Genomic DNA, 22,264 nt, shown 5'->3' with positions numbered 1-22,264 from the left:
GGCACAGAGAGACAAGAAACACAGGGATAAATACACTGGGTAAAGTAAGCAACACCTGGAGGGGGAGGAGACAATCACAGGAACAGGTGAAACAGATCAGGGTGTGACAGTATCACTTAGAAACCAGTGAGAGAGAACAAATCTGGACATTTTACACATATAGGATCAGTTTCGCCATATCAAAGAGGTATAAGTCACACAATAGGCATTATATAATTAATGGCATTTATTTTTAAATTTGATTTATTTTACCAGGTAAGTTGACTGAGAACACGTTCTCATTCACAGCAACGACCTGTAGAATAGTTACAGGGGAGGGGAGGGGAGGGGGGATGAATCAACAAATTGTAAACTGGGGATGATTAGGTGGCCATGATGGTACAGTATGAAGACCAGATTGGGAATTGAGCCAGGACACCGGGGTTAACACCCCGACTCTTACGATAAGTGCCATGGGATCTTTAGTGACCACAGAGAGTCAGGACACCCGTTTAATGTCCCATCCGAAAGACAGCACCCTACACAGGGCAATGTCCCCAATCACTGACATTGGCATTGCCTAAATGTGGCCCAAGAAAGATGTTATCTTCTCAGTGGTGTTTTGTATACAGTCTATGTTTTGATCAATCACGTTTATGGGTTTGATTGACTTCCTGCACTGATTGTCAGCCTATGAACAATAATTTGACACTGCTTGTTCTATCAGCTTCACCTGATGGAATAATATTAATGATTTTGTTTATTGTAAGTGGACGTGGACCGACCTCTGCTGGAGGAATATTGTAGAGGAAACAATGGGCAACCCAGCATATGATTGGTCCAATGGATGGACCAATAGGATTCCCCGTTCTGTAACACGTTGTTTCTTCGACCTTCCAGTACTTCCTGATTGCACATTACGTCACATTGATAAACAGTTTGTTTCGACAAAGTTGATATGTATGAGATTGATATATATGAGTTGAATTAACTAGAGGTTCTCCTGGTTCTTTTCGCCGAATAGCAATATTGAAGAGAGGTTACTTCTACAGTCAGTAGCACTTAAAGAACTGATAACATGCAGAACTACGGTAAAGCAATAAAGACTTTTTTGGGACAATATCCGACGGGGATCGCTCTTATCACAGTCACAGGTAAAAAAAAAAAAAATCATTCTTGTTTTAATTATCACAGGTCCTTTATGAAATGTAACAACAACGTAAGTAGTGTAGCAAGGTCGTTCCACCTAATTTTAACATTCTGTCAAAAAGCACATCTATATATATGACGATTTCCTCTTTAAATAAGCCATAAATCAGCTTGTGACAGGGGAAATGGAAGCTTGTTGTGTGCAACAGGGAGAGGCAATTGAATGCAAGTTTCACAAAACATTTGTTATTGTTAAAACATTTGTAGCCTGTCTATCTATAGGTAACAACAGGGTTAAGCTCAAACTGCTCCGTTTTCCACAACAAAACACCAGAAAATGGCCAAAAAGAGTTAAAACAGTTAACCTGCTTTTACGCTATGATTGACTATTAGTTTTCTTTTGGGGATAAAAATATATATAAATTAATAGTTTCACCATTTTAAAACAATGAATATAACATACTTTGAACATGCAATATTGGTCCAAAATGTATAAATGTAAAGGGATGCAAAGGCACTATTTTCATGGAACTGTAAGGACTGACGCTGGAGAAGAGAAGCAGGTACGGGGAGTCAACATTTAATTGGAACGGACATGAAAACAGGACAGAAACAGCATCAGAATCGTGTAATACACAATTAACAATTACTGCAGAAGTGGGGAACGGAGCTGGAGAACAGACACATATAGGGGAGGTAATAAACAGGTGATCAAATGTATTTATATAGCCCTTCTTAGATCAGCTGATATCTCAAAGTGCTGTACAGAAACCCAGATTGAGTCCAGGTGAGTCCAATGAATCGCTGATGCGCATGACGAAGGAAGGCAGGTTTGCGTAATCATGGTGGCAGTAGTGCATAATGCAGGGCAGTCTGGCACCCTCTTTCCCTATTACTATGTCATCTTATCGGATTCTGTCTTGCCCTATTGTGATGCTATCACATCAGATTCCATAGAAATAAGAATGTCATAATCTGTCTGGCACTATTGTAATGTAATCAAATCAGATTCTGACTGGCCCTATTCTGATGTCATCAAATCAGATTTCTGTCTCACCTTATTCTGATGTCATCCCATCAGAATCCATCTGGCCTTGTTGTGATGTCATCAAATCAGAATCTGTCTGGCCTTGTTGTGATGTCATCACATCAGAGGATTTAACATAGAGGTCCTATGAAACTGGGTTTAAAATTCTACCCCTAGAAATGATGTCTAGCGTTATTGTGTTGTGATGTCATCAAATCATATTCCCTCTGGCCCTGTGATGTCAATGTTTCGTCTGACTAGATACTGGATGTATTTTGTTCACCTGGTGTGTGCTAAGAGGGCGGATGTTACATCTTTAAAATGGGACTTCTGAAACCTAACATCAAGATCACCAATCACCAAAATGAATTTAAAATATTGGATTAAAATTTGTTATGCAACCTATTTCTTTGAATAATTGTTTGACCAAATTAATCGGATTTACTTGTCAAGTTACTAAATGATGATTAATCATAAAAATGTATTACTTTAACTATCGAAAAGCTACTTTAAAATACTTATAAATAATTTACAAATAAATGATAAAGTGTACCTCAATGTAAGGCGTTACCATAATATTGTGACAGGAGTGGGGCTCTTTGCTCTGCGTAAATGGCTGGCTGGAGGGGTGTGTACGAGCAAAGCCCGGCTGGACGGGAAGACTGTCCTTATCACCGGAGCCAACACTGGGATTGGGAAAGAGACTGCAGTTGACATGGCTAGCAGGGGTGAGCAACAAGTATTCAACTTCTTCTCTGTTCATTGTAGTTGGGCAGTTGATTTGATGAGCTCACAGTGTAATGTCTGTTCTGTGTTTGGCCACAGGGGCGAGGGTTATTCTGGCCTGCAGGGACATGACAAGAGCCAATCAAGCTGCAGAGGGTATCAGGAGGAGGAGTGGCAATGGGAATGTGATTGTCAAAAAGTTGGACTTGGCATCCCTACAGTCTGTGCGACAACTAGCCAAAGAGATCCTGGAAAGTGAAGAGAGACTGGACATCCTTATTAATAATGCAGGTAGAGGGACACTTTTCAGCTAGCACATAACGTTATGAGCTCCATATGTTTATTATAGCTTGGTGAGAGCGTGATTGTCCTATAGTTATTTTGCATACAACATTCCCACAACTTTCTGGGAATGGTGCAGAATAGTTGCTTAAACCTCTACAGGATTGGTGGGTCCCCTGTGGGATGGTCGAGCTAACGATCATTTCTGTTGGAAGGATTTAATCATTTCCAATTATGTCTACTTATGATAAGGTAAAAGGTTCATGTTTCTCTCTCCATATGATATGGTAAATACAGTGGGGCAAAAAAGTATTTAGTCAGCCACCAATTGTGCAAGTTCTCCCACTTAAAAAGATGAGAGGCCTGTCATTTTCATCATAGGTACACTTCAACTATGACAGACAAAATTTGAGAGAAAAAAATCCAGAAAATCACACTGTAGGATTTTTAATGAATTTATTTGCAAATTATGGTGGAAAATAAGTATTTGGTCAATAACAAAAGTTTATCTCAATACTTTGTTATATACCCTTTGTTGGCAATAACAGAGGTCAAACGTTTTCTGTAAGTCTTCACAAGGTTTTCACACACTGTTGCTGGTATTTTGGCCCATTCCTCCATGCAGATCTCCTCTAGAGCAGTGATGTTTTGGGGCTGTTGCTGGGCAACACGGACTTTCAACTCCCTCCAAAGATTTTCTATGGGGTTGAGATCTGGAGACTGGCTAGGCCACTCCAGGACCTTGAAATGCTTCTTACGAAGCCACTCCTTCATTGCCCGGGCGGTGTGTTTGTGATCATTGTCATGCTGAAAGACCCAGCCACGTTTCATCTTCAATGCCCTTGCTGATGGAAGGAGGTTTTCACTCAAAATCTCACGATACATGGCCCCATTCATTCTTTCCTTTACACGGATCAGTCGTCCCGTCCTCTCTAGCAAACTTCAGACAGGCCTGGACATGTACTGGCTTAAGCAGGGGGACACGTCTGGCACTGCAGGATTTGAGTCCCTAGCGGCGTAGTGTGCTACTGATGGTAGGCTTTGTTACTTTGGTCCCAGCTCTCTGCAGGTCATTCACTAGGTCCCCCTGTGTGGTTCTGGGATTTTTGCTCACCGTTCTTGTGATCATCAGATTATCAGTGGTCTTGTATGTCTTCCATTTCCTAATAATTGCTCCCACAGTTGATTTCTTCAAACCAAGCTGCTTACCTATTGCAGATTCAGTCTTCCCAGCCTGGTGCAGGTATACAATTTTGTTTCTGGTGTCCTTTGACAGCTCTTTGGCCTTGGCCATAGTGGAGTTTGGAGTGTGACTGTTTGAGGTTGTGGACAGGTGTCTTTTATACTGATACAAGTTCAAACATTAATACAGTTAACGAGTGGAGGACAGAGGAGCCTCTTAAAGAAGTTACAGGTCTGTGAGAGACAGAAATCTTGCTTGTTTGTAGGTGACCAAATAGTTATTTTCCACCATAATTTGCAAATAAATTCATAAAAAATCCTACAATGTGATTTTCTGGATTTTCTTTTCTCATTTTGTCTGTCATAGTTGAAGTGTACATATGATGAAAATTACAGGCCTCTCATCTTTTTAAGTGGGAGAACTTGCACAATTGGTGGCTGACTAAATACTCTACATTTAAATGGTATTAATATTAATTTGGATATATTTCCATTAATTCCCATATATTCCTGTTAATTCCCATATATTCCTGTTAATTCCCACTGAAAGTTTCCACCCCTGAATATTCCCCAGAATGTGCAACCCTAGTCCCCAGCAAAGCACCATCACACCTCCTCCTCCATGCTTCACGGTGGGACCCACACATGCGCATATCATCCGTTCACCTACTCTGCGTCTCACAAAGTCACGCCGGTTGGATCCAAAAATCTCAAATTTGGACTCATCAGACCAAAGGACAGATTTCCACCGGTCTAATGTTCATTGCTTGTGTTTCTTGGCCCAAGCAAGTCTCTTATTCTTATTGGTGTCCATTAGTAGTGGTTTCTTTGCAGTAATTTTACCATGAAGGCCTGATTTACTCAGTCTCCTCTGAACAGTTGATGTTGAGATGTGTGCGATACTTGAACTCTGTGAAGCATTTATTTGGGCTGCAATTTGAGGTGCAGGTAACTCTAATGAACTTATCCTCTGCAGCAGAAGTAACTCTGGGTCTTCCTTTCCTGTGGTGGTCCTCATGAGAGCCAGTTTCTTCATAGCGCTCGATGGATATGCGACTGCACTTAAAGTAATCTTTGGTTATTTGAGATGTTCTTTCCATAATATGGACTTGGTCTTTTAACAAATAGGGCTATCTTCTGTATACGCCCCCTACCTTGTCACAACACAACTGATTGGCTCAAACGCATTTAGAAGGAAAAATTATCCACAAATGAACTTTTAACAATGCACACCTGTTAATTGAAATGCTTTCCAAGCAACTACCTAATGAAGCTGGTTGAGAGAATGCCAGAGTGTGCAAAGCTGTCATCAAGGCAAAGGGTGGCTACTTTGAAGAATCTCAAATATAAAATAGATTTTGATTTGTTTAAAACTTGTTATGGCTTTAATCCCGATATCGGGATAAGTGTCATCAACAACCGCTGAATAGCATAGTGCTACATTCAATAAATATTACTACAAATATTTATATTAATGAAATCACAAGTGCAATATCGGAAAACACAGTTTAGCCTTTTGTTAATCCACCTGTCGTGTCAGATTTTGAAATTATGCTTTTCAGCGAAAGCAATCCAAGCGTTTGTGTAAATGTAAGTACACTTAGCATCAGGAAGCTTGGTCACGAAAATCAGAAAAGCAATCAAATGAATCGTTTACCTTTGATGTTCGGATGTTTTCACTCACGAGACTCCCAGTTACACTACAAATGTTCTGTTTGTTCCATAAAGATGATTTTTAGATCCAAAATACCTCCGTTTGTTTGTCGCGTTATGTTCAGAAATCCACAGGAAAGAGCGGTCACGACAGCACAGACGAAAATTCAAAATAGTTTCCATAATGTCCACAGAAACATGTCAAATGTTTTTTAGAATCAATCCTCAGGTTGTTTAAAATATATAATCGATAATATATCAACCGCAAATGTCTTTCACAGTAGGAGAGGGAAAAGCAATACCTATCCAAATTCTGTTGTGCGAGCAAAACTCAAGTGACCACTTGACGTGACGCCATGTTATCGTTCTGGCTCATTTTTCAAAATAAAAGCCTGAAACTATGCCTGAAGACTGTTGACACCTTGAGGAAGCGATAGGAAAAGGAATCTGGTTCATATCCCTTTAAATCCAGCAAAGGGAGGCTATGGAACATGGAGTTTTCAAAATAGAAGCCATTTCCTGTTTTGATTTTCCGCAGTGTTTTGCCTGCAATATCAGTTCTGTTATACTCACAGACAATATTTTGACAGTTTTGGAAACTTTAGAGTGTTTTCAATCCAATACTAATAATACTATGCATATATTAGCAACTGAGACTGAGGAGCTGGCCGTTTACAATGGGCACCTTTTCATCCAAGCTACTCAATACTGCCCCTGCAGCCATAAAAAGTTAACACTCTTCTGGTTGCTACATGATTCCAAATATTTTATTTAATAGTTTCGATGTCTTCACTATTATTCTACAATGTAGAAAATAGTAAAAATAAAGAAAAACGCTTGAATGAGTACGTGTGTCCAAACTTTTCCTGGTACTGTATATGCAACGAATTTTCAACCAACAGGTTTCTGTGCCAAATCACCACACAACAATAAACAAAACATACCGACATGTTTTGCTTTTTCAACACCACAATAAATAGACTGTCAATCTCGACAGAAAACACATCCCTCCCTACCTTGTAGGCTTACCCAGTATAAAATGCACTTGTTGAAGATTAAATTCTGCATAAATACATAGCACACATAAAAATACCTTCTGAGGTTAAATTCCCATGTGCCGAATAAAACATTTAAGTTAAATGGATTTCCATTTTCAGCTATGGACATACTGATGGTTTTGTCACAAAAAATGTTGCGTAGGTACAGGTATAGCGAATGTGCCCACTATGGTATTGGCACGTGAGCTCTAGCCAACAGATACAGTGCAGGTATAGCTTACTACATGATGAGATTATTTTGGACTATAGTATGCGATTATTATTTGTCAAATGGCAAGCATCGATCATCATGTCACCAGAATAAGACCCTCAATATTTATTGGAAGGAGCATCGACCTCATCACTGTGCACTTTTACACCGCCCTGTGAAATTCATCATCATTTATTTCATCTGTAGCCTAATAAACTGCATGCTTTCCCAGGATGTGGAGAAATTTTTTATCAAGCATGTAGGCTACTTTACTCCCATATAAAGGTTGGATGGAAACCTGGTTAATGTCAAGGATGCTGGAATTATATTTTGGATGATGCCCATGCCTACAGGATAATTTTTTGAAGTAGCCTAATCAGATTAAAACATTGTGCCACATATAAAAGTAAAAGTAATACATTAAACGTGTTAGCTTCTAGGTGCGTGAGGAATAGCCACTTGGATTGGAGAGGAGGCGGAGCATGTGTTAAGCTTTCCTGAATAACTGGGCCTGCCGGTAGCGTACGTGTTCACATTATTATAGGATGACTTGGGAGCATGATGATTAAAAACAGACAGTGTGTTCAGTATCAAAAGTAGAAATACAGCCAGACTGGCCTACTACTGTGCCTTTCTGTGTCTTTCTATTGACTGTTGAGAGTACTGATCCAAATCAAATGAAACATTAAAATCCCAGGGCTTTTGCGCCGTTATTTTATTTACAAAGGACATTTTCACTTGCAGTCTAGAATGTTGTACTCACTTGAAAATAATAATGCAATTATTCAGCTAGGCTAGTCTAGGTAGGATCATTGTATTGTTCATTAACAAGATCATGAGAGGAGATTTTTTTTATCTGTGTGTGTCATGTCTTCACTGTTCATTCATACGCAATGATGCACCTGGCCTCTACACTGCCTATCAGCTCTTCCTATTTGTTCTGGTTGATTCATATAAAATGTTGATGCAGCTTTGAATGTTTTTATATGCGGTATGATTGCTAGTTAGCCTATTGCAGATCTGGACAAACAATCCCCTTACCACTGTTGTCACTATGAATGGTGGATCGAGGGCAGGATAGAAGGTTAGACTGGTAGACTATACTGACCTGTGGAATAGTAAAGTTAGCACCCAGAAAAGCGTAGAGCATACGGGAAATACCAAAACACCTTGATATAAGGGAGGAGCATGTGAGCAGATAAGGAAATTTGGCTAGGATGGAAGAAATTATATAGTAAAACCTGCAACTAGTGGATGTAAACCACGGGAAAATTTGCTCAGCCCTCCCATGTGCACAATAAAAAAAACACGCAACCCTCTCCAAAGCAACAAATACAAGTTTAACAACCCTCCCCTATTTTGGACCACCCCTCCCCCAGTAAATTACGATCTGTCCCTTACCAAGCGTGGTAAAGTTGCTCTATTCAGCTGTGCTCATTGGCAATAGGGTAATACGTGACTGACATTCTGCACGTGGCTTATTTATAGTAAAGTAGGAGGAGTGTCATGATGCTGTGCTGTTGATGAGAAGATTGTAAACATTAGATATAAATTCCTTCTATGCCCATAGAAGAGGAAGCAATGTGAATTATATTGTGCTTACTAAATTAAGTTAAGTGAGCAATCCATTCAGACCAGCCTTACTGATTGAACCTATGTTATCAACTACATTTCAGGGAGTAGACTAACTTTTCTTCTCTATGTCTGTTGATAGGTATCATGAGCTGTCCAAAATGGCAGACTGAAGATGGCTTTGAGATGCAGTTTGGTACCAACCACTTAGGCCACTTTTTATTGACAAATTGCCTTTTGAATCTCCTTAAGAAATCAGTCCCAAGCCGTATTGTCAACGTCTCCAGTTTAGCTCATGAAAAAGGTATAATTTTGTGTTGGTCATTTACCATATAAAACAATGATTCAGTGTTTATAGGATTTATGATTGATTGCCCAAACAAAATCCATGATTTAGCCTGTAATTATTTTCATGTACCTTCAGAAATATTAGAACCCCTTGACTTATTCCACATTTTGTTGTGTTACAGCCTGAATTCAAAATGGATTAAATAGATTTTTCTCACCCATTTACACACAATACCCCAAATTACAAATTGAAAACATGTTTTAAGTTTAGCAAATGTATTGAAAATGAAATAGAGAAATATCTCATTTACAAAAGTATTCACACCCCTGAGTCAATACCTTGTAGAAGCACCTTTGGCAGCAATTACAGCTGTGAGTCTTTCTGGGTACGTCTCTAAGAGCTTTTCACTCCAGGATTGTGAAACATTTGCCCATTATTCTTTTCAAAATTCTTCAAGCTCTGTCAAATTTTTTACAATTTTTTATTTTACCCCCCTTTTCTCCCCAATTTTGTGGTATCCAATTGTTAGTAGCTACTATCTTGTCTCATCGCTACAACTCCTGTACGGGCTCGGGAGAGTGAAGGTTGAAAGTCATGCGTCCTCCGAAACACAACCCAACCAAGCCGCACTGCTTCTTAACACACCGCACGGAGGAAACACCGTGCACCTGGCAACCTTGGTTAGTGTGCACTGCGCCCGGGCCGCCACAGGAGTCGGTGGTGCGCGATGAGACAAGGATACCCCTACCGGCCAAACCCTCCCTAACCCGGACGACGCTATGCCAATTGTGCGTCTTACCGCAGATTTAAGTAAAAAACTGTAACTTGGCCACTCAGAAACATTCACTGTCTTCTCGGTAAGCAACTCCAGTGTAGATTTGGCCTTGTGTGTTAGGTTATTGTCCTGCTGCAAGGTGAATTCATCTCCCAGTGTCTAGTGGAAAACAGACTGAACCAGGTTTTCCTCTAGCATTTTGCCTGTGCTTAGCTCCATTCCGTTACATTTTTATCCTGAAAACCTTCCCAGTCCTTAATGATTACAATCATGTCTATAACATGATGCAGCCACCACTATGCTTGAAAATATAGAGAGTGGTACTCAGTACTCAGTAATGGGTTGTATTGGATTTACTCCTGAACTTATTTAGGCTTGCCATAACAAAGGGGTTGAATACTTATTGACTCATTTCAGCCTTTTCTTTTTAATTAATTTGTAATAATTTTGAAAAACATTTCCACTTTGACATTATGGGGTATTTTGTGTAGACCAGAGACAACAAATCTAAATGTAAACCAATTTAAATTCAGGCTGTAACACAACAACATTTGGGAAAAGTCAAGTGGTATGAATACTTCCTGAAGGTACTGTACCTTTCATTGCTTAGTGTTAGACCATGTTTTGACATTATATCCATATGTGACTTGCTATGTTCCACTTTGAATAATTATACTTTTTTTCAACAGGCAAGATCTATTTTGAAGACATAAACTTAGATAAAGATTACAGTCCATGGAAAAGCTACCGGCAGAGTAAGCTAGCTAATGTGCTCTTTACTAGGGAGCTGGCAACACGACTACAAGGTGATTCAACTCCGCTGCACAGCATCTTTTCATTTTACAGCATGCATTTGGAAGTATGTTCGTAACACTGTTTGGCATAACAAAGGCACGAAGTGCATGGTGTGTTGCATCTCTCTTCAATAGAGTCTGCAGACTCACTGCATTGAATTAGGCTGATAGATGACATTACCTGTGTTTGTGTGTGTTTCACTGTGACTGTAGGAACTGGAGTAACTACATACAGCCTCCATCCTGGAGTCATCCGGACTGAGCTTGGTCGGCACTTCTGGCCCACCATTCCCCTGTGGAAAAGAGCCATCTACAAGACTCTTAGTTTTTGGCTCAAGTCCCCTAGAGAGGGAGCCCAGACCACCATCCACTGTGCCGTAGAAGAAAGCCTGGCAGATGTCACTGGACTCTACTACAGGTCAGATGCCATTAGAGCTTGTTTCTGTCTAACCTGAACTTCTTTTCACAGTGGGTTTTACATTGCATGCTTACAGAATATGGATCTAGATAAGATTAATACTAGGATATGTTCGATGTGTGTCATTAACTTTGTGTGTGTGTTTGGAATCTTTTTTTCCATCCTGGCTACAGTGACTGTGCCCCAAAAACTGTGGCCCCTCAGGGCCAGGATGATGCAGCTGCCAAGAAACTGTGGGACCTGAGTGCCTCCATGGTTGGTCTGGCATGATGGACCTGGTTACCACTAGGACTGGCCTAGCCTTTAGAATGTTGACATACAGTTGAAGTCAGAGGTTTACATACACTTAGGTTGGAGTCATTAAAACCTGTTTCTCAACCACTCCACAAATTTCTTGTTAACAAACTATAGTTTTGGCAAGTCGGTTAGGACATCTACTTTGTGCAACACAAGTCATTTTTCCAACAATTGTTTACAGACAGATTATTTCACTTATAATTCACTGTATCACAATTTCAGTGGGTCAGAAGTTTACATACACGAAGTTGACTGTGCCTTTAAACAGCTTGGAAAATTCCAGAAAAGGATGTCATGGCTTTAGAAGCTTCTGACAGACTAATTGACATCATTTGAGTCAATTGGAGGTGTACCTGTGGATGTATTTCAAGGCCTACCTTCAAACTCAGTACCACTTTGCTTGACATCATGGGAAAATCAAAAGAAATCAGCCAAGACCTCAGAAAATAAATTGTGGACCTCCACAAGTCTGGTTCATCCTTGGGAGCAATTTCCAAACTCCTGAAGGTACCACGTTCATCTGTACAAACAATAGTATGCAAATATAAACACCATGGCACCATGCAGCCGTCATACCGCTCAAGAAGAAGACGCGTTCTGTCTTCTAGAGATGGATTTACTTTGGTGAGAAAAGTGCAAATAAATCCCAGAACAACAGCAAAGGACCTTGTGAAGATGCTGGAGGAAACAGGTACAAAAGTATCTATATCCACAGTAAAACGAGTCCTATATCGACATAACCTGAAAGGCCTCTCAGCAAGTAAGGAGCCACTGCTCCAAAACCGCCATAAAAAGACCAGACTACGGTTTGCAACTGCACATGAGGACAAAGATCATACTTTTTGGAGAAATGTCCTCTTTTCTGATGAAACAAAAATAGAACTGTTTGGCCATAATGACCATTGCTATGTTTGGAGGAAAAAGGAGGAGGCTTGCAAGCCGACGAACACTATCCCAACCGCGAAGCATGGGTGTGGCATCATCATGTTGTGGGGGTGCTTTGCTGCAGGAGGGACTGGTGCACTTCACAAAATAGATGGCATCATGAGGGAAGAAAAAATTGGTGGATTTATTGAAGCAACATCTCAAGACATCAGTCAGGAAGTTAAAGCTTGGTCGCAAATGGGTCTTCCAAATGGACAATGACCCCAGGAATACTTCCAAAGTTGTGGCAAAATGGCTTAAGGACAACAAAGTCAAGGTATTGGAGTGGCCATCACAAAGCCCTGACCTCAATCCTATAGAAAATGTGTGGGCAGAACTGAAAAGGCATGTGCGAGCAAGGAGGCCTACCAACCTGACTCAGTTACTCCAGCACTGTCAGGAGGAATGGGCCAAAATTCACCCAACTTATTGTGGGAAGCTTGTGGAAGGCTACCCGAAACGTTTGACCCAAGTTAAACAATTTAAAGGCAATGCTACCAAATATTAATTGAGTGTATGTAAACTTCTGACCCACTGGGAATGTGATTAAAGCTGAAATTAAAGCTGAAATAAATCCTTCTCTCTACTATTATTCTGACATGTCACATTCTTAAAATAAAGTGGTGATCCTAACTGACAGGGACTTTTTACTAGGATTAAATGTCAGGAATTGTGAAAAACTGAGTTTAAATGTATTTGGCTAAGGTGTATGTAAACCGACTTCAGCTGAATTACCATCTGATGATGATGAACTGTGAAATGCATCCAAACCTCATTGCATTCAGTAAGAAACTGTTGAATAACATTTGCTTTAGAGACATTTATTTAGAATACACAGCAAACTACATACAAAAATACTATGCATCGAAATATGTTAATAACGTGAGCCTTTTAAACAGAATGAATGTCTCATAGTTAAGTTACATGGAAGCTGTATGAACTTTTACTTTGCCATAAGTGTAAATTCTATTCTAGGGGAACAAGGTTCACTAAGTCTGTATTTACGTACGTTTGTAGTATACACATATTATGTTGTCTTGTCATGGAACTGATGTATGAAAATACATGTGCTATATCTACAAAACATTTAGAGAAACAACATACATTTTTCTCTTGGGTAATTTAAAACCTACCATAATAAAGTGCTGATTTACGTAATCTCTTAAATTGTATTTAGCTAAGGCATATAAGTCATACATGGTTTGTTTATACTCTGAGCCTTTCATATTGGGCATTAAACCAACGGCACTAAAACAAAACATCTTGTGGTTGCATTATGAACGATAAATTACTTTTTGATCCACCCTCTTTTCCGATAATTTGTCTGGAAGGCACTGTGTACAAGTTTGCTACAAAACAATCAACCTCAATTTAATACTAAAGCTACAACATACCCCCCATCTGCATGTTGCACTAATAACAACATTCTATACAACCAGATGACTTGTTGGCTACACATGTACCTCCTACTGTATGTGTTCTTAGGATTGCACATCTAAAGGATCTGAGGTGCCGACGAGGATTATTTTTCATATACTTATGGTCAAATAATTTTTATGATTTTCAAATACTTTTTTTTATCTCTCAGCCAACCCTGTTCCTGGAGAGCTACCATCCTTTTTGCTTTAACTCTAATTTAGTGCACCTGATTCTAATAATTAGCTGGTTGATACACGGAATCAGTTTAGCGAAATCCTACAGGAGGGTAGCTCTTCAGGAACACGGTTAGAGGAGCCATGCTTTAGATGTTGCTAGTGTCTAACCTGTAACGTTTAATAGGTGTGGTGCTAATATTCTAAGAGCATCCATAACATTTACAACTTTATACTGGTAAGCAAGTTATATCCATGTTCCATTGGTTTTCTAAGAGGAAAAGTTGAAATTCCAATCAACAAAATTTCCTTTAGAAATGTTAGCCTTATTTTATGTTAACATTGCTACATCTACAAACAATGAGTCCACTACAGCTCCTCAAAAGCAGAGAGCTGCTTCATTTGCTCCACTTGCATAGAGTGCCTCCTTACAAGTTTTTTTTTTGACTTGAGCTGGCCTCTTTTTGGTGAGTTTGGTGCTACTGGAGCTATTGATATGAAACCTGAGGCAAGAGGGGATGAGGGCTTGCTGCTGGCTCCGATGTCTGGGATAGGAGGGTTGGGGTTGACGTTCAGTGGGGGTAGATGGCCAGGCCGGGTATGGGAAATGTAGTCCAGCAGCAGAGTCCCCGAGCCTCGCCTCTCCAAGAGGCCTGGTGCGCGGCGACGTGCTGTGCTAGGTGATGACGTGCTGGCATTGCTGTCTAGGGACTCCCTGGAGCTGGTCAGCATGGCTAATGGAGATGTGTTGAGTTTCCTCCTCTCTAGAGGAACCTTAGAGTCCAGCATGCCAGAGTCTGAGTACAGCTGGGAGTCTGAGTCATAGTGGTCAGTGCCCAGCCATCTCCTGTAGACCGGGTCTCTCAAGCTAGCTGGCACACTGTTGCTGCTACTGTCCTGGTCTGCAGGGACGGTGCTACGCCGGGCCAGGGGCTGGTGCTGACACAGAGACCTCTCATAGGCCGATTTGGAAGTTAGAGGGACAGACAATGAGGATGACATTTGTGGGAACAACATATCCTTGCCATCCACACTGTTTTGTCGAGACATAGTCGATCTCTTGGATAGAGCAAGTCCATTGACGCCTGTGACAACCTCCTCAGAGGTGGCTCTCTTACTCTCCTCGTGGGCCGCAGCTGCAGCCAGGACGGAGGGAGCGATCAGCCCCCACGGCTCTGACTGCAGACGCTTCAGCTGGGGTAAACGAGCACGCTTGGGATTGGCTGGTCGCCGTGTGGGAGAGGTTGGCCCATTGGGAAGCTTTGCTGCTGTGCTGGATGATGTTTTCAACTTTGTCTGGAAACTGAAGATAGTGTTGTGCTGCTCGGCTGAGTTAGGTGAGGGGGAGGTGTTGAGCTCAATGTCAGAGGGAGTGGTGCAGAATGCAGGGGAGCACCTATCCTCTAGCTCTGGGGAAGGGGGGACATTAAGGTACTGCTTGGTGGTTTTGGTGCCAGAGGGTGACTTGTCTGTGGTGATAATGATTACTTCTTTGCCCTTGGCCTTACATGCATCTAGGAGAACCTTTAGGGTCTCCGTATCATCGACATTGACTGCATAGACCAAAGCAGAAGCCCCGCTCCTGTCTTCGAGACTTGGGTCAGCCCCATTGGTCAACAGGTGGGACACCACCTCATGCCCCGCCCTCTGGCTACAGGCGTGCATCAGGGCTGTCCGGCCTGCTTTGTCCTGGATGTTAGGGTCAGCCTTATTATCCAGCAGGTACTTGACCAGCTTTGCCTTGCTGACACTCTGCGGGTCGCTGTGTTTGGACATGCAGGCCACCATGAGCGGTGTCTCTCCTCGCTCGTTGCTCTCATTAATATAGGCACCCCCCTCAAGCAGGAGCCTGGTGAGCCGCAGGCGTCGGAGCCATACCGCTTTCAGAAGCGAATTCCCGTCTGTCCGCAGCTCCAGTATGTCTGCCATCATCTCCAAGACAACCACAGATAGCGCCCTCCCTCAGTGGTGAAAGGCAGTCACAACCTGCAGCCCTTCAAACAAAGTATTGATTTATTTCATTATATTTTGTTCAATCTATAGGTCTGCTCAATGATTCATCTAGTATTATCAAACACAGAGTCATCACAATGGATCATTTCCAAGCCTCAAGACTACCACCAGGAGGCAGTCTGTGTTCAGTAAAAATCACTTTTGAAGACATGGACAGGTATGTCAATTATGGACGAAACTTTATACCTTTTTAGGTGGCCTTATTGTCAAAACATGAAACTGATTGTAGCAATGAAAAAAATATAACTTCGTGAATCGGAGCCTAACCTTTATATATACCCTGATGAAGATGGCTTGGCTGTCAGGAACGTTGGTTATACAATTATTGCATCTGAGCTCCTAGAGTGTGCTAATTTCCTTTTCTTTTTCTAGGGGCCTAATCTTGTCACATGTATCTTCTGTAAGCTTCGATCTCCCTGTGTAAAACAAGTTAGATGGAAGGATGTGCGTTAAAGGCTATATGTAGGCTAAACGTTCTGTATTTAAATCAAGCCATTTATCTTGAATGTATCGCTTGCTAGATGGAGATGGACAACCTTAGCCTAGTATTTTAACTTTTTTTGTTGTTGCTCTGTAATTGACCAATTAATCCCAGATCCAAGACTATACATTAATTAGTTCGAGCTTTAGATAATAAAATACCAAAAATATAGAACATGACATATGGAGATAATCATATGGTTGTAGAAGAAAACAGCCTCACCATGAGCGTTAACATCTTGTGCATAGCATAAAAGAGTATGCCTACAGCAAAAACATATACTTTGCTATTTTTTCTTACAAGACTCGATGACAAGTAAGATATGTCTTAGTGTAGGCTACCTAATGTGCATGATCGAGTGAATAAGTATTACCATCATCCTCGCGCGATCGCGTAGAATAGTCTATAGCGCGTCGCTGTCCATGGTCCTCATTGTGGATAACTTGTTAGACGCGCGTCTGGTAGAAAACGTTTTAACTATACAATTCATAATATGTTGCACAATGTAAGCTACATTTTTGTATACACTTGTAATATACTATGATCCCTGTGTGTCATTAAAATAAAGTATTAGCAACAGAAGTCGCCTAAAAAGGACTTCAATTTAAGGTGTTGGCTATATGCGCCTAACGTTTCATATTCTCATTAGCTAAACTATCTTAAATGATCGAATCATAGTAGGCTTCTCAAAAAGTGTGTGGTCTATACAATGTTAGTATGAAATTACATGAGTGGTATATTAATGTTGATTCTGTATGTTTTTAGCAAGAAAAAATCTGCATTCATCCACATGGTTTTATACAAAATATCAAGAAGGTTTAACTGTCATTCAACCATGTATCTTACCTGATCCAGGCTTGTCATATTCAAAGGTGCACCAAATGTTTTGTCATTACCTGTCCTGAAACATAATGAAAATAAAAGTTTTCAAATGGTTCTTCGTTATAGTCCCTGAATTGAATCGGAGGTTCTCAAATACTGTCCTAGTTTAGGTTAAGAGCTTTTGCACCATAGCGCATCATGTTGGTCGCTTTTGTTATGGAAACGCAATAGATCAGTCCAATAGGCGGCATTCCTTTCACTGCGCAAGAATCACAACCTCAAGCTACTGGAGGTATAAATAACTTTGTTTTGCCTGGTGAATGAAACGTGCATTTTCTTGACGTCAGAGTCGACAAAAATAAAGATTGCTTCTGGTGAGAACCTGTCACATTTTTCAGGTCTACAGCACACAAACAAACCAGTTCTACCTTCCAATAAAATGGAATGTTCACAGTTTCATAACATATTTATAATTACATTTTTTAATGGCTTAGGCTATATTCCACTCCCACAAGATAGGAAGAATCAAGATTCAGTGTATATATAAAGGTCATCAAAGTATAATTTAATATTTTTGTACACTAGAAGTTTATAGCCTACAGTTTAAAATTATCATTCACATCAACATGACAGATGTTGCTCCAGAGAGGTGGCGGTCACCTGTCTCTGTCCTACTTTTCTTTATATTCTCAGGTGCCCCGAAAACATCTTTGTACACTTACATCTACAGTGCATTTTAAACACTGTTTCAAGAACATGTCTTAGCTATACCTTTCCAAATGGACAGAAGTAGAAATCGTGTGCTGATGTTGGGTTCAGTACACACACAAATGAGGGTTCCGCAAGGGTTCTTTGGGAAGGGTGTTGGTTCTATGTGGAACCATACTGATCCAAAGGTCCCTTTGATCACTTCAATGGTTCTTTGCAGTTCAATAAACGGTTCTCTCCTCTTTTAGTGATAATTAAAATGTAGGGGCAGTGGCTCATTCAAATTTTTGGGGGCGTGGTTTGTTCACAGCTCTTTTTTGTGCAACCATGCAGTGAGTGTTATTCCAGTTTTTCAAATGTTGTGTTATTATCTGTTATATGACTATGGTCAGTGATGGTGTCTTGTGTAAGTCTCACGAATGGCCTTGTGTCAAATTGTGAACTATTGACTGAGTCAGTAGTTCTCAATTCTCTCCTCGGGGACACCCAGCCATTCCAGACGTAGAAAACCTGATTCAACTTGTTAATAAACACAATCATAAAACCTATGGAATTTTAACAAAATAATATGGCTATTAAAAACCCTGTATGGTTCTTCAAATAACCTTTTGAGATAAAGGTTCTTTCTAGATCCATTCACCATAAAGGGTTCTATATAGCCCCAAAAAGTTTGTAACGATAGCGTAACCCTTTTTTGGTGCTATATACACTATATAACAAAAGTATGTGGACACCTGCTCGTCAAACATCTCCTTCAAAAATCATGGGCATTCATATGGAGTTGGTCCCCCCCTTTGCTGCTATAACAGCCTCCACTTTTCCACGAGATGTTGGAATTTTGCTGTGGGGACTCGCTTCCATTCAGCCACGAGCATTCGTGAGGTCGGGGACTGATGTTGGGCAATTAGGCCCACAGTCATCGTTCCAATTCATCCCAAAGATATGCAATGGGGTTGAGGTAAGGGCTCTGTGCAGGCCAGTCTAGTTCTTCCACATCGATCTCGACAAACCATTTCTGTATGGACCTCGCTTTGTGCACAGGGGCATTGTCATGCTGAAACAAAAAATATAGCACCACCTAAAATAGTTCCTCTATGGTTATAAGCCAAAGAACCCTTATTTGGCCCTATATAGAACTGTTTGTTTTAGTGTGTAGCCTAATCATATGAGTATGCCCACGACATCAAAACTGTCAATTGGTTGCCCTCCTGAACTCGAGAACAAATGCACTGGATATTTCTTGGATGTATTCTATTGCAAGATCTTGAAAACAGGACATGTTTACAGCACAATTAAAGAGGCCAAAACTTGTTCCAGCCATCACAGCCATACCACCAAATAGGGACATTTCTATTTTTAGGTTGCTATGAGACAGCAGAGAGCGATGAAGATCTCAGCTTTGCAAGGAACAGGTAATCAGAACAATAACATTGCACCAAGAAACAGGAGGGCTCTTCAGTCATTTAACCAAATGTATTTGCTGATGATGTTTTCCATTTGCACAAAGAATCCCAAAGCCCATTGATCATTAGCCCGTATGACCCCAGCAGCTCTCCTCAAAGGAGATGGACTAATCACTTTGATACCCACCCAAACACTACTCTGCTGTTGCAGGACTTCAACAGTCAAGGACGCCAGTGACGCCCCCCCCCCCCCCCCCCCCCAACTAGTGATTGTTTGGCAGACTCCTGTGAAATGTTATTATTTACCAGGAAGGCACAGGGGAGAGGTGGTTTATGGAACAGCAGGGAGTCCCCTACTTCCATGTTTTGTGTTCATCCCAGGAACTAACAGAGAGTCATTATGACTGTCTGGCTTTTCTGTAAAGGAACATTCCACATAGTTTTTGGTACATACACCACTTAAACAGGGAGAGGTAATCCAAGGGAAGGGCATTGTCTCGATGTAGGTCTCTGAGAAGTAAACATTTAGTAAAATATAATGGATTGCACCCCTGTGTTGTCAAGCAACAAGAAATGATAAGGTGTTATCTCAGTTTACTTGAGCAAGTGGCCTGGGATATGATATTGTGCAACATACTGTATTTCAATTATGAATTGTTGTTATATTTACAATTATTGGATGGATTGCAGTTACACGGAATGCTTCAGTTTGATTAAGAATAGGCATATGACATGCCAAGATGCTAGATGCTAAGTAAGTAAGTAAATAAGACTGTATAAGTCTGTATCATCGTGAGGCTAGTCCAGGGGTAGAGAACCCTGGTCCGGGAGTGCCGAAGACCAGGTGCGTTGATTTTAAGCAATCACTGAACTGATCAATTAGCTAATTTGGTCAGGTGTGGTGCCTAGTTTGAACAAATCATGTAGTACCTGGTGCCACTCCAGTAACGGGGTCGCCAAACCCTGGGCTAGTCTATTCACACTGGTGCCACTCCAGGAACGGGGTCGCCAACCCCTGGGCTAGTCTATCCACACTGGTGCCACTCCAGGAAGGGAGATTATGGAGTGGGGATCAGAACACAGGGCAAAGCCATATTCCCCAAGCTTACCGGTCGATGCACATTCATTAACATGGGAACTACAGGGACATAAGCAGTCTCCATATGATCTTTGCCCCAACGCTGCTGTCGTCAGCAGAATATTGAAGGGGAAATAAATAATAAAAGCAGAGAGAATAAGCGCTGTGCCCCATGGGAGCAGTTTCCATTTTCAGATATCTTACACCGCACCTGCTGCTCTACCTCCTTCTAAATATAACCTTTTTTTCTCTCATCTCTGACACTGTGTGATGCTTCATGGTGGGCTAAAATAATAGGGGGTCTATTAATGGATGATATCTTTGAAAAGTTCAAGCTGGATATAAATGGAACAGCATTTTTCAAAATGAAGACATTTGAGAGTTTATTTTTTTTTAATTAGACAAGACAAAACATGCAGTATGAAATCCCATGAGATATGGAGGGTCCCTCAAGATGCAGTCTTATGGAGTGGAATCTCATCTAATGCTAGGAGACAGTGAGGCTTATCCCAAAGTCAAAATGTACAGGTTAGATCTCTCTACTAGTTTAGCTTGGTCCTTTTCATAATAAACCAAGATCAACATGAGTGAAACTGAGTGAGACTGTTGAAATTGTAATTCTGCTCAGATGCCATCTATTGACATAGATACAGATTTTTCTATTTAAGTAAATGTGCTGATCTGCCTCTAAACAGAGGGGGGCTTGATACAGGAGATTGGTGGCTCCTTCATTGGGGAGAATGGGCTCATGGTAATGACTGGAGCGGAATCAGTGTAATTGTGTAAAATATATCAACCACATGGTTTCCAGGTGTTTGATGCCATTTCATTTGCTATTTCCTGGACATTATTATGTGCCGTTCTCCCCTCAGCAGCCTCCTATGGGCTTGAAAGGTTTACAGAACGTCTTTTGAAGAAGGAGCTGTTTATATGCAACTCATTATAAACTCAGCAAAAAAAGAAATTTCCTCTCACTATCAACTGTGTTTATTTTCAGCAAATGTAACGTGTAAATATTTGTCTTAACTGAACAACATTCAACAACTGAGACTTAAACTGAAGAAGTTCCACAGACATGTGACTAACAATCTGTCCCTGAATAAAGGGGGGGTCAGTAACAGTAACAAAAGTAACAGTCAGTGTCTGGTGTGGCCACCAGCTGCATTAACTATTGTAGTGCATCTCCTCCTCATAGACTGCACCAGATTTGTCAGTTCTTGCTGTGAGATGTTACCCCACTCTTCGACCAAGGCACCTGCAAGTTCCCGGACATTTCTGCGGGGGAATGGACCTAACCCTCACCCTCCAATCCAACAGGTCCCAGACGTGCTCAATGGGATTGACGAGCAGTATGGCTGGTGGCATTGTCATGCTGGAGGGTCATGTCAGGATGAGCCTGCAGGAAGGGTACCACATGAGGGAGGAGGATGTCTTTCCTGTAACACACAGCATTGAGATTGCCTTCAATGACAACAAGCTCAGTTCGATGATGCTGTGACACACCGCCCAAGACCATGATGGACCCTCCAACTCCAAATCGATCCCGCTCCAGAGTATAGGCCTCGGTGTTACGCTCATTCCTTCGAGGATAAACGTGAATCCGACCATCACCCCTGGTGAGACAAAACCATGACAGTGAAGAGCACTTTTTGTCAGTCCTGTCTGGTCCAGCGACGGTGGATTTGTGCCCATAGACGACGTCGTTGCCGGTGATGTCTGGTGAGGAACTGCCTTACAACAGGCCTATAAGCCCTCAGTCCAGCCTCTCTCACCCTATTGCAGACATTCTGAGCACTGTTTTTGCCATCCTGTATCTGTCCCGCAGGTGTGATGTTCGGATGCACCGATCCTG

At 41.2% G+C, this 22,264-nt stretch overlaps 2 protein-coding genes across 2 annotated transcripts; one reads left to right on the top strand and one right to left on the bottom strand.

Moving 5' to 3' along the window:
• Window positions 1-877: 877 nt before the first annotated feature.
• si:ch211-107o10.3 (retinol dehydrogenase 12) lies at window positions 878-17,337 on the top strand. Its single transcript, XM_020456316.2, has 7 exons — window positions 878-1,133; window positions 2,743-2,883; window positions 2,981-3,172; window positions 8,961-9,122; window positions 10,572-10,688; window positions 10,890-11,094; window positions 11,268-17,337. Exons 1-7 carry the CDS (start codon window positions 1,058-1,060, stop codon window positions 11,362-11,364), a joined length of 990 nt encoding a protein of 329 aa, XP_020311905.1. The 5' UTR covers window positions 878-1,057; the 3' UTR covers window positions 11,365-17,337.
• LOC109867735 (ankyrin repeat domain-containing protein 34C-like) lies at window positions 14,261-15,851 on the bottom strand. Its single transcript, XM_020457005.2, has one exon. The coding sequence runs from the start codon at window positions 15,837-15,839 to the stop codon at window positions 14,277-14,279; it is 1,563 nt and encodes a 520-aa protein (XP_020312594.1). The 5' UTR covers window positions 15,840-15,851; the 3' UTR covers window positions 14,261-14,276.
• Window positions 17,338-22,264: the final 4,927 nt, after the last annotated feature.

Source organism: Oncorhynchus kisutch, linkage group LG22, assembly GCF_002021735.2.
Source record: "Oncorhynchus kisutch isolate 150728-3 linkage group LG22, Okis_V2, whole genome shotgun sequence".
Classification (NCBI taxonomy): Eukaryota; Metazoa; Chordata; class Actinopteri; order Salmoniformes; family Salmonidae; genus Oncorhynchus; species Oncorhynchus kisutch.
This window is presented reverse-complemented; position numbering and strand designations above follow the sequence as displayed.